The 13,294-nt window shown below is 35.4% G+C and overlaps 1 protein-coding gene across 2 annotated transcripts in view; it reads left to right on the top strand.

The window, feature by feature from the left end:
• The window catches only part of sez6l (seizure related 6 homolog (mouse)-like), a 55,146-nt gene that overhangs the window by 26,106 nt on the left and 15,746 nt on the right, over window positions 1-13,294 (top strand). For both annotated transcript variants that reach the window (XM_081353517.1, XM_081353518.1), the window contains exon 2: window positions 11,446-11,877. In XM_081353517.1, the coding sequence (XP_081209643.1) occupies window positions 11,487-11,877 (391 nt within the window). In that variant the 5' untranslated portion in view covers window positions 11,446-11,486. The remainder of the gene's footprint in view (window positions 1-11,445; window positions 11,878-13,294) is intronic.

Here is a 13,294-nt window from a genome sequence, read left to right on the forward strand (position 1 = left end):
TTGTGCTGCTTAATATTTTTGGGATTCTTCGATGAATTCTTACAAATCATTTGAAATTGAAATCTTTTGTAACATTTTAAATGTCTTTACTGTCACTTTTGATCAATTAAATGCATCCTTGCTGAATTAAAGTATTGGTTTCTTTAAAAAAAATCTTACTGACTTCAAACTTTTAAACAGTAGCATTAATAGTTTCATAATTGCATGTGTATAGTGTCTAAATATATAATAAATAATTAATGATTAAAAATATATTTTTGGTTTATTGCCAAATATTCAAATATATACACAAGTAGGCAAATTTGAGAAGTATACGTACTTTTTTTCCCATGGTAAAAGTGACTTGTTTGGTGTATCTCTGTGAATTCTGCAAATAAACATGATTGGGGAAGAACACTTGAATTGAATTCTCTTTGAATTGTGTCTTCTATAGAAGCGCAGACCGTCGCTCAGAACTCACGGTAGGCCTGTCTTTATCGGATTTAATACGTTATTGCTAAAAGCCAGTTTTTCTATAAAGAAAATGAATAGGATTTTTACTTCTGGAACTCTGCTGTTGCTCTCAATAGCGGCTGGCTTTTAGCAACATCCTGATAAAGACAACACTGTCTCGTGAAGATGAACACACTGTGCTTTATCAACAGCAGAAACGCTTGCTAAATCTCTCCAGGTTGTTGTGGCAGCAGCGTCTGACTGAAAATCCTCCAACTGCTCTCCAGGCTGCAATTATGACAACTGAATGCCTCTATTTTGATTTTGGCATATTCGCTTCGAACCGCTTTTGGATTTGATCCAGACACACAAAGGGAGGCGGGATAGTAACCATCAAGCGTTTGTACTCGGTTGACAGGATCTCAGGGTTTTTCCTGATCCAGATTGGTCGGGATCTTCCTCTTGTCAAGCGCTAGTGATGAAAAGACCATTGTGCCGCGTGATTGGCCCTCTTTCACCTCTGTTTGAATGTCAAAAGACGCTGCTGAGAGGAATTATTCTACTGCATTTCAAGAGACGAAAGTCCTGGAATAGGGCTTGTTACTGAGACAGAGAGCTTCAGCTAGAGTAACACGGGGTGTTTTAACCATGCTGTCATATTTCATAAAACACTTATTTATATTGATGCACATACAGTTTGTTACACAAATTGTTGTGTATTTACTTTCTAACAATAGGAACCAGTTGCGTTACTATGGTATACTCTTTTTTCTTTTTCTTTTTTTTTTTGTACTACAATTTATCTCACTACAAAAATTTATTATGGTAAATGGTAAAGACAGGACTTGTATGTATGTACCATGGTACTACATGATTACCATATTCGTATACCATGGTGTTTTGATGGTACTATGTTTAAGATACAAAAAAACCTATGGTTTTACCATGATTATATGATAGATTGTAGTACTTTTTGCAATTAAAAGCAAGATTCGGGACAGTTAGGTGTGTGTATTCCTGTTTGATTACCAGATTCATATATGTACTATAATTACGATTAATCGCATCCAAAACAAAAGTTTGTGTTTACATAATATATGTGTGTGTACTGTATATATAAAAACACACACATGCATGTATAAAAATTTAAGAAAAATTGTAAAATATTTATAATTATTTATAATACAAATTATATATAAATATATATATATATAATTTGTATATAATTTATATATATATAGGCTTATATTAGTCGTGATTAATCGTTTCACAGCCCTACATTCCAAAATCGTGCTACAAAAAGCAGAAAAAAAACAGTAATACTGTGTTTAAGATAAAAAAAAAATAAAAAAAAACTGGTTTTATCGTGATTATATGATGGTAGTACTTTTTGCAATTAAAAGCAACATTCGGGACAGTTTTAGGTGTGTTTATTCTGTATACTCCTGTTTGATTACCAGATTCATATATGTACAATTCAAAATCAATGCTACAAAAAGCAGAAAAAAAAACCAAAAAACAGCAGCTAGAAACTACATTTAGAAGCTCAGTCCAGTTTTAGACATTAATATTTCTCGCATGGTTGAGCTGCCACTGTTTTTGCCTCTCCTGCGTTTTTCTCAGCGCTGGCCATTTATTGAATTGCATTTCTTCTGTTTCCGCCGTCACTGTCAGGAAAGCTGTCTGAGTCATAATCCGACAGAATAAGCAGTGTGCGGGGGGACGGAAAGAAGCCGAGTCGAGGAAACAAGATAAAGAAGAGACCGAGGCAGCGGGAGAGAGAGAGAGAGACTGAAGTTGATGACAGCGAGAGGAGGATTAATTCCTCAATCAGCAGCAGTGTTGGACTGTGCTCTTAGTAATTGCTGTGCTGTTGGGGCCCCTGTGTTTGGGGCTCATTATCTCATGTGAATGAATGGCGTTCACGGGGCTAGCTCAACCGCACTGACATCACTGCAAGACGCATCACTGGCTCGGTGTGGACGGCTGTTAATGTGTCTACTTGACGTGAGCAATTTCTAACCGGTGGAAGAGTTCATTTGTCATTCAGAGTAGCGGGGAAAATAACACCCTAGTCATATCTGGTTATTAAAGTTGTTGCGTGTGCTTTTTGATATTGATAACTAGAGAGCGGGGTGATCCAATACATAGGATATAATTTATTACAATTCATATTTACAATATGCATTGCTTTATTTGAATCCTTGTTTCTTGGATTCATTCACAAAAATAATATATAGTTAATATATGGTTTAAATAGATGCATATGTCACAATCACGGTAGAGGAGCACAAGAAGATGTAGATCAAAACTGAAGTCTTTAATATTTCACAAAGCAAACACAAAGTGTCTCATTCACATCACATTGAAACTCAAATGAAACAGGGAGACTTAAATACAAGATTAATCAAATCAGTAACTATAGAAATAAAATAAAAAACTAGACAGGTGGAAAGACTCTAAACTTTACTGAACATAACCGTGACAGCATATATAGTTAATAAAATTCGACATTATTAATTTCTGAATGGAATATAGATTTTTTTGCGTATTTTAATTCATTATTTTGCATATATATATATATATATATATATATATTTATATACTGTATATATATATATACACTTTATATATATATATATGTATAATTTGTATAATTATGTTTAAATCGGAATTTCATTATAAAAAATAATGCATAATTATACATTCTACATTATTACTTGTTAGATTGAAAGTTGCATTTTGAATTTAGCATATTATATATATATATATATATATATATATATATATATATATATATATATATACATATATACAGTATGTGTGTGTGTGTGTGTGTGTGTGTGTGTGTGTGTGTGTGTGTGTGTGTGTGTGTGTGTGTGTGTGTGTGTGTGTGTGTGTGTGTGTGTGTGTGTGTGTGTGTATATAATTGACATATTCTTGCAAATAAAAAGTCATAAATTCCACGTTATTTATTGTTAAAGGAGAACTCCGGTCAATTTTAACATTGAGCTAATTTTTTTGTCAATTTGGAGTGCTGTCAGTACAGAGAACAACGACAAAAATCGGTGTTGCCTACACCGTGTTATCCTCTTTTTAAAATTTGCACCCTGTTGACTTCAATGGGGCAAGTACTAAACCTGCTTTTAGCCTCCTAACATCCTTGATGTGTCATTACAAGTGCACAGCTAATGTGAGTGATTCCTTCAGAGTGATCACGGGTGAATCTGACTGCAGTAGATGTGAAAGATATGGATAAAAGTGATGTTAATTCAGCCAGCGCACATACCTGTATTTACATCCTGTTTTCGGTCGAAGTCCACAGTAGTCGATTGTCGAGTTCACGCGCGTGATCATAGGTAACTAAACCTATGCGTGTGAACTCGACAATCGATTACTATGGACTTCAACCGAAAACAAGATGTAAATACAGGTATTTGCGCTGGCTGAATTAACTTCATTTTTATTCATATCTTTCACATCTACTGCAGTCAGATTCACCCGTGATCACTCTGAAGGAATCACTCACATTAGCTGTGCACTTGTAATGACACATCAAGGATGTTAAGAGGCTAAAAGCAGGTTTAAAACTTGCCCCATTGAAGTCAACAGGGTGCAAATTTTAAAAAGAGGATAACACGGTGTAGGCAACACCGATTTTTGTCGTTGTTCTCTGTATTGACAGCACTCCAAATTGACAAAAAAATTAGCTCAATGTTAAAATTGACCGGAGTTCTCCTTTAAATTGAATTTTCCATTTTAAATTAGATTTTTAATTGATTAATTAATAATTTTTTATGGTAAAATGTGTATTTTTTTATAATTTGTTGCTCAGTTGATTAAAAAATGTACAGGTGGTTATGACATTTGCACGGCAATTACGACATTTGCAGCTATTTCATATGCGGAGGCAGCATACAGCAGAAAAGCGGTTTCGGTGATGAAAAGATTTGAATGTGTCTTCCTGCAGTTTCTGACTGGTGAAATAGTTCATTTGACATTCAAAATAGCAGGTTTGAAAAATAGCGTCATTAAAATTCTCTCTCTCTCTGTGGATAATGGCTCATGTCCTAACTATACAACCCTGTAGTGTTTAGTGCCGCTGGAGTTTCAGAGTCAGATGGTGTTGGCTTTGTCTGACCCACTTGCTATAAATAAAAGTCCGACGGCGTATAACAGCAATTCAACATGATGAAAAAGATCCAGTGAACAATGAAGCGAAATTGCTACTCTTTGTCCCTATAGATTAAATGATTGACAGAGATAACACCGCGCACTCGCAAACAGTGATCATGGAAGCTCTAGCCTCAAATCGAACCATTAATGGATGAAGGGTTGTTGTTGTTGTTTTGAGCACTGAATTGCAACGGATGTTTTATAAAATCCAATTTCTCATAGGTCAGAAGTTTTCATCATCTTATGAATACAAATCTCAACCCTTTATCGGGCGAGGAACCATATTTGGTAACTTAATCGCGCATTCAAACTGAGTCTCCCCTGCCTGTTTGCGTTGTCATATGAGCGCATAGATTTCTCCTAGCCAATCAGCGAAGATCAGGCTACGTCACTGATAGTCACATGATGGCATCTGACCAATCAGAAGTTTCGCGGAACATTTCAAACTTCAGTGCAGTGTTGCCAACTTAGCGCCTTTGTCGCTATTTTTAGCGACTTTTCAGACCCCGTCAGCGACAATTTTTCAAAAAAGCGACTAGCGACTAATCTAGCTACTTTTTGAACAAACCTCAGTAACCTCCAAATGTTGCCAGCATGAGTCCTGCGAGCACGAGATTTGCTTTCTCCTTGCCGCCACACACCTCTCTCTGCGTCTTCCCTGTTCTGTGAATGGCTGAGGGCTGCAGCTGCAGAACGGCAGCTAACAGACGTGAATGAGCAGTGTTGTTTCCACGGACGGACTTATCACTTATCTTTTGTTTTATAGTTAAAGAATTTAGTTTGACCATTTTATTTTCCTTTCTTTTCTTGTGCTTATTACTTGTATTACTCACTATCACAGTGCTTTAGTTCACCCAGTTCCCGAACTCTCTCAATTCAGATAATTTTACACATATAAAAAAAAACAGTCATTCAATAGCTACTTGTTCTATTGTCTGACAAAAAAAAAAAAAAAAGTAAATGAGAACAGCTTTATTGGACATTCGGCTATAGCCTATATTATATTATATTATATTATATTATATTATATTATATTATATTATATTATATTAAAATACAGTATGTGAGCATGATTTTAATGAGAAAAAACATTAGGCAGGCAGAACGCAAGTACGCCTCGATGACGTCATAAATATGCTAATTGACGTATTACGTCATCTAGCGACATTTAGCTACTTTTAGGGGAGGCGTTAGCTACTTTCCTTTGAAAATAGTTGGCAACACTGCTTCAGTGTCGTTCCGGATATTGGAAAGTGAGGTTATGCGCTACTACCTACTCCCGTATCAGCGCTAATAACTTCAAAACAAAAAATGATGAATTGATGAAACTTACACATTCTATGGTTGAATAGTTGTGCAACATGTTGAGATAGGTGTTGTTTGCATAGATTTCTTAAAAGTATTGATATTTGTGGCATGAAAAATGGTGAGACCATATTTGATCATATGCCCTGTTCACGTAAGATTAGCAAATGTCCATATTTGGACATACGCCCTATGCGTATAGAAAAGCCATACTAGGGTATTTTTTCTACAAATAATGCATTATAACCACAGTCTATGATTATAACGTAGGACAATAGTATTTACTAGTGCATTGGATGTTATCACAGGTTTGAATAACATTATAAAGTGATTCAGTGGGAAACGTAACACATTTATAGACATTTTCAAGCCATAGCTATATTGAAATATGTGTGGTTTTGGTCAGTTTTATGACCTAAACCTTACCCTAACAGGTTTTAATACTTTATAATGATATTTTGCACTTCTTATTATATATTTGCCCTTTATGTGTAAGTTTTATGCCCTTGAAACAGTTTTTATCATAGTTAAATGCCATGTATTGGTGTTTTTTTTTTACTGTGAGACTTATTACTGCTAAAATAAGTGGTACCACCAGTACTTGACCATACCAAAGATCAGTAGTACAGATCTTTTATAAATGTATACATTTATTTATAACATTTATAAATGCACAAATGTGCATTTATAAAACATGAATCATATTAGATGTTCTTAGGAGCACAAACCATAAATGAATACCCTATATAATAACCCTAAAAATGTTCCTAATAATAATTTTAAATGTTCCTAATAATAATTTAATTAAAATGTTCCTAATAATAATTTAAAATGTTACTAAATAAATATTTTTATGTTTTTAACAAGTTTATGTGTTTTTATTATATTTTTATATATACAGTTTTTAAGGGAAAAACATAACCCTAGACTGGCGAGGAACCATATATGGTAACTTCATTGCCCTTGATTTCCAACCTAAAAAAATATATATTTTTAAAATCTCACAAATGTTTAGAAGTCTTATAATATCCTCCAATAACACTCTATGGTTGAAATTTAGAATTTCAAAGTATTTCAATGAGTGCCCTATAAAGGGTTAATGCTTCAATTGTTTCTTTTAGACAGCAATTAGATTAGAAGATCAAAAGGAGGCTTTGCTGAAGTTGAGATTGTTCTTCTAAGAAAAAGACGCCTTGTAATCTGAAATATGTCTCCTCTAGAGTTTCAGAAGATATCTCAAACTGCAGACTTTAGTATCTCGGCAAATCTGAGAGCAATCAAAGGTAAAAGATGAACTCAAACACATTTCTCATCAGTTTTTCTTAAGATCAATTTATCTGAGCTACTATCCACATTAATTGTATAGCTCTGTACTCTTACTGTGTTTTAATTACGGTCTGGATTGAGTCAGTTTTTCTCTTTTTTCGAAATTTTAGGACAAAGTTGATTCCTAATGAAGTAATTGAGAATGCCTGAGCTATGAATAAGCAACTTATGTGCTTAATATATATTTTCAGACATTTTCTGAAGTTCTGTTAAGAGGGCCATGATATGAGCAATGAAATGTTCCCTGATCTTTTGACATGTAAGAGGTCTTTGAACCATTAAAAAGGACCTATTTAGCTTTTTTACATTTTCAGCTTTCTTTAATGTGTATGTGTAATGTTGCTGTTTCAGCATGAAAAAGCTCTGCAAAGTCACAAAGCACAAAGTCTCTCCAGTGGGAGTTATTCTCTATATCAGTGCCACTGTTTCTGAACTCCCTGAAACGCCTCCATTGTAGTCTTGAGTTTTCTTCTCCTCATTTAAATAATTCCCGCCCATGGAATATGCAAAAAAAAAAAAAAAAAGGCGGGGTCTGGTTGAGTTGGTTAGTAGTGCATTAAAATCTCAGTTATGGTATGGGGCGTGACATTTCCCAAACACGCTCGAAGCAGTTGACCAATCACAACACACTGGTCCAGCCGACCAGTCAGAGCTGCAACCAATCAGAAGAGAGGAGCTGCAACAAATATGTGAAAAACAATGGTTTTTTTTCATTACTAGAAAACCTAAAAACAAAATCAAGACTTTGTAAAAACATTCTGTAAGTTTCATTGCTTAACATCCTCCTCATTATAAACAAAACATCTATTTAACATGTTTTTTTTTTTTTTTTACATTTATACTTACGTTAAATTTTTTTGGTAAATTTGGTAAAACTTGGCAAATGTTTTGGCATTTGCTATGTGAACACACACACACAAAAAAGGTGATTAGAAAAGGTTAAATGTCAAAAAAACAGTCATGTCAAACTTGTGCTCCTTTGCGTGTTGAAAATGAATGGGAGACAAATTTCACCTAATGGAAACTTTTGGCACTGCAGCCAAACAAAATCTTACTAAAAGCTAATTATTTGAGATATCAAGCTCAAATTTGGAACCCAACTTGTTTAGATTTATGGCTTTGATTTTCTTGCCATTTTAGAAATATATATTTTTTTAAATTTATGAAAATATATATTTCATAAAAAAATGAAAATTGTATTTTTGTGCATTTTTCATAACAATAAACAAAATTCTGTAACTTTTTATCAATAATTTGCCAAGTGTCATCTTTGAAAAGAGATCAAACTTAAGTATGTGTTCCAAAGCATTCAAGATTTACAACAGTTTAAACTGGAAATTTTATTTTCAGGTCTATGCTCAAAATGTGAATAAATGGATTATAACTACAACGTAGATAGAATTTAATACAATTAAATCCCCTAAAAATTCATACATTTTATTGAAATATAAAAAATATATAATTTTTGACTACCACACAAAGAGCATCAGAAGGTTAACCTAGCTCCGAAAATGCTTCATTTGGATATTGTGGGATCTGTGGCATCACATGGGCAAATACATTTGCATATGACTGCTTCTAGAGCAAGACTTCGAAGATTAGTCGAGTAGATAGGCCCCGCCAAAGAAACGTTTGCTGAAAGATGAAGCAGCCAACTGTACTATATCTGACAGCAGCTGTATCACAAGCAAATGATTTCATAATACTTTGACGGTTTTATGTGGATAATGTTTTTAATAGCAAGTGGGCGTTGATGCTGTTTCCTATGTAGTGACGTAAGCCAATCATAACAGTGGCTGTTTACTGACAAGCCTTAAAGGAGCCGCGCATTAAAACAGATCATTTCAGACAGAATTTTTCTGCATACAAAAAAAAAAAACTTTAGTAACATTTATGAACCTCAAGAAACATATATATAAAAAAATTCTAAATCTATTTCATGACACCTTTAAAAGTATATGTTATAAATCAACTAGTCAACTGTCTTCTTGTTTGAATCTCTAATAAATTCAGAATTGCTTATATTGAACAGAAGTGCATGTACAATGTACAATGGACCAATTAACTTTCACTGGAGGACAAAGTGGCCCTGTGCGCGCCACGTCAGGTGCTTTCCTCTTGTACTCGCTTTCATTACATGTTTTATTGCTCAGACAACGTCCGTGGACAACACTCTATCACTCTCCGAGGGTAATAGCTTTTTTCGCCAGAGTAATTTAATTGATCAGGCACTTCCTCTTTTTTAACCTTGAGGAATGGCCACTGTGGTGAAAAAGCCAACAGAGATTAGAAGTCGTATGCATCTGAATTAGTTTGATATGGAAAGATTTAGTATATTGTATTGTAATGTAATTTCACACTATATACAGTATATGGACTTTTTTTTATGATCATTTTATATAGCCTATATATATATATATATATATATAAAATTCCAAATTTCTAATGTGATTGCATACTATTGGATCCTTACTGTATGTGGGAGTATATATAGTGCAGAAAAAAAAATCTTTTTTTGGTTAAAGTCCAATTTAAACATGGAAATTTGACGTCACTTTTTATGTCTAACGGGCTCATTGACATCCTTTTTGGCAGAAAATGAAAGGTTGAGGTGTCTCGGTGGGCATGAGAATGAGTTCAGGCGGTGGGTTGGCGCGCAGGAGGTGAAGCTCCACATATTAACACACGTAGGAAACGGCGTGTCGGTGCATTTCTTACGGCGTCGTTTCTCCGACACGCTTCATTTGCGTTCCAGTCCATCCTCCCCGTGAAGGACTGTCTGCAAACCTGAATCAGCCGCACAGAAAGAGAGAGAGTTTGAATAACTTGCAGTCCTGGCAGTGGTCCACTCAGCCTGACAGACCCAGAATAGTGCTGTGAAAACTAGATTCCCCTTTAGCTTGAACTCCCTCCTCTTTTACACCGACCCCTCATCAGTGAGACTGCCCTGAATGAACACAGCCGTGGAAGACTTTACCAGAACCTTATCGCAAATCATGTGTAGTATTGCACTTATGCGTTTGGCAACATGCTTTTCCTTCCAGAGGAAAATTGTATAGCTCAGAGGTTGATTTTTATTGCTCATAAGACTTGCTCACATTCCACTCACACCTTCAGAAAATGGAAAAATGTCTTAGATTTTTCTACAATTTCTTAAAAATTAACTATGGAGTTAGAAAGTTACATTATGGTTTTAGAATATCCAGCTATGTTTTTTGTTATCATTATTTGTAGCAAATTATTTGTGGTAAAAGGTGGTTAAGAATACTTTTTCTTTTATCTTTACACATGAAATATATGAGTAATAATGTTGCAAAATGCAAAAATGTTTTTGTGGTGGAGCCAGTAAAAATGGTGACGTGTGACATGTGACACCATGTTTTAAAGGTACATTACAGAGCAGTGTTATTTTAGTATATTTTATGAAGTATTTCATATGAACAATATTTTATTTTTATATTTTCAGATTTTACTTGTTTTTGTAAATGTGTTTTTGTCATTTTTATTAGTTTTTTTTTTAAATGTTACTATTTAGTTTTAATTCCATTGTTTAGTTTTAGTTTTAGTTTAAGTTCAGTGTTAATTTTTACATTAAACTAAAAAGTTAGTTGCTTTGCGAAGGCAAAATTTTTAATTTAGTTTAATTTTAAAATCTAAATATAACATTTATTTTATTTTGTTATATTTTAGCTTTATTTGAATTACCAAACATGTTTTAAATAGTATTACAATGGAAAATATCCCATGAGGCCACGGGAAAGGCTTTCTGAATGGCAGTGAACAGACGTAATTGACCCTGGTAGATCACATGACTACGACAACATGGCTAATGTAGAACGTTCGGATTACATTCATATAGAACAAAAATTATCTGTCGCTATATTCAAAATAAGTACCTACTCATAGTATGCGATTTCAGACGAAGCCATAGAATATAGCGCTATAAAAGTATGGATGGCAGCTCAGATGATGTGAACTTGGAAGTATTTGATGAGAAATGTTCAGACTTTTGTGTGCAGACTTATCTTGACATTTAGACATGAGATCTCTTACTGGGCTCTTTTTCTCATGAGACAAGTTTGAGAAGCAGAGCAATTTGCACTCCATTGCCGTCTTGGACAAGCAAGTGGGATATCAGTTAAGTTTGCAGGAAGCAACTTGGTTACTCCCTACTAATTGTTCTCAAACTGTTTTTCTTTGCCCCAGATGAGACCGATTTGACCCCTCCGCCCAGCCTCACTCCAGTGATGCAGGTACCAGCCCATAAAGAAACCCCCAGAGGAGTTGCATCCATGGGGCAGGACTTCCTAGAGTCTGTCCTGTCAGGCAAGGATCATCTTCTGGCCCAGAAGGGTGTGACTCTTCCCAGTGGTTTACCCCCTAATCTGATGCCCATGTTGGGGAAGGGGCTTGAGGCCGGAGCGGATGCCCTGTCCCCCGACCAGCCCTTCCTGAAGAAGATGCTCCCAGCACACCCCACTTTACCTCCAGCCTACGACCTCCCCACCGAACCCCCGGAGGCCGTCGCAACCCCGAGCTGGGATACCGATGCTCCAACGGCACACACCAAGCCTTCGCTCACCGATGCGGTTCCCACCACTGTGAACGTTGACACAGTGTCAGGTGTTCTCACCTCAGGTAAGACCGAGTTTCAGAGAAACCTGAATCACGAATGAGTCATTCTACTGTTGGTTGCTAATTGTTCCTCATGCTGCTGCACATTTACATATTTGACCTGTAATTAACTTCATCGCATTACCAGCACAGTCTCGCCCAGTCTCAGTGAAAGCGAATGACGTATGGTTGCTTTCCCACTGAAAATCATTGGCTAGCTGGGTTTCCATTCACTTTTCATGCAAATGTTCTGAGATTGCTTAAAAAGTGCTGGGTGGAAACCCAAAGATCTGAATCAAATATCCAGAATGCGCATAAAAGCATGCTCACTTGAAGTGGAAACATGCACATGAAAAAAGTCATGTGACTGTGCCTCAAGTCATGTGACTGAATAATGTGCTCAGATGCAGTGTTTTTTTTTTTTTTAAGTGTGTTCGACTTGCGGAGACTGTTCGGTGTTTGACACCAAAGTACCACAAGAGGAGACGAGAAAGCATTATTTTGAATTGCTCCCACGGTACTTTGATGTCATACAAAGCTTTAAGACGAAACACACCTATTGTTAACTAAAACTATTAAAAATTGTTTTATTGTGTAATTGAAATTAAAGCCTATAAATAATGCCATCAAGCGGTCCTTCACCGACCAATCAGCGTTCATTAGCAGAATGCTAGCGTGTTATGGGCAACAACAACTCAACCTGTAAGAAATCGAAAGGACATAAGTACTCGTTCATTCAACTTTCGACCTAAAACCCATGTTGAACTTGCAAGACCTTCAATCAAATCTGAGATTTCTCAACGGCAATCGGGTGAAAGAGACACATTTAGCTGTCTAGCTCCATAGACTCCCATTCATTTTGCACTCATGGGCGATCGCCCCCAGTGGAACTCTGGTGGAACTACAACCACAATTCAGTACAATAGGACTTAATAGGGAGTGGCCAGGCTCTGGCGATATCATATGTAGGGAATGCATATGTAAAATAACGCGATCATCAACATTTAACAGCATATAAATCAAAACTGCCTAATGTTACTGTGTAAATAATATTAAATGAGTAATAATTCTGAAAAAATAACACTGCTACTATCCAATATCTTTTGTAATGACAAACATTTTGTCAATGCGCTCTAAACTGTAATGTTCTGTAAAAGTAATTTATCATAATTATTCAAGCCAGTGTCTATTTGCACCGATTGCACAATTTTATTTTTAGTGCTAATAACAGCATATTACATGACATTTTGTGTTAATAGCATCTGTCACTTTTTGCATTAGTGTAAACAAGATATTTGTTGCTAATTATACTTGTTGCAAACAGTAGGCTATCAATTTACACTTAGCATAAATAGCTGCACTAGATATATTTGCGACAGAAGTGATTTTGTTCTCTTGAACACTGCTTTATTCATGAATTGTTTCGCAAAATTTCCCCACA

Source organism: Scardinius erythrophthalmus (assembly GCF_964197995.2).
Source record: "Scardinius erythrophthalmus genome assembly, chromosome: 23".
In the NCBI taxonomy this organism is placed as follows: domain Eukaryota; kingdom Metazoa; phylum Chordata; class Actinopteri; order Cypriniformes; family Leuciscidae; genus Scardinius; species Scardinius erythrophthalmus.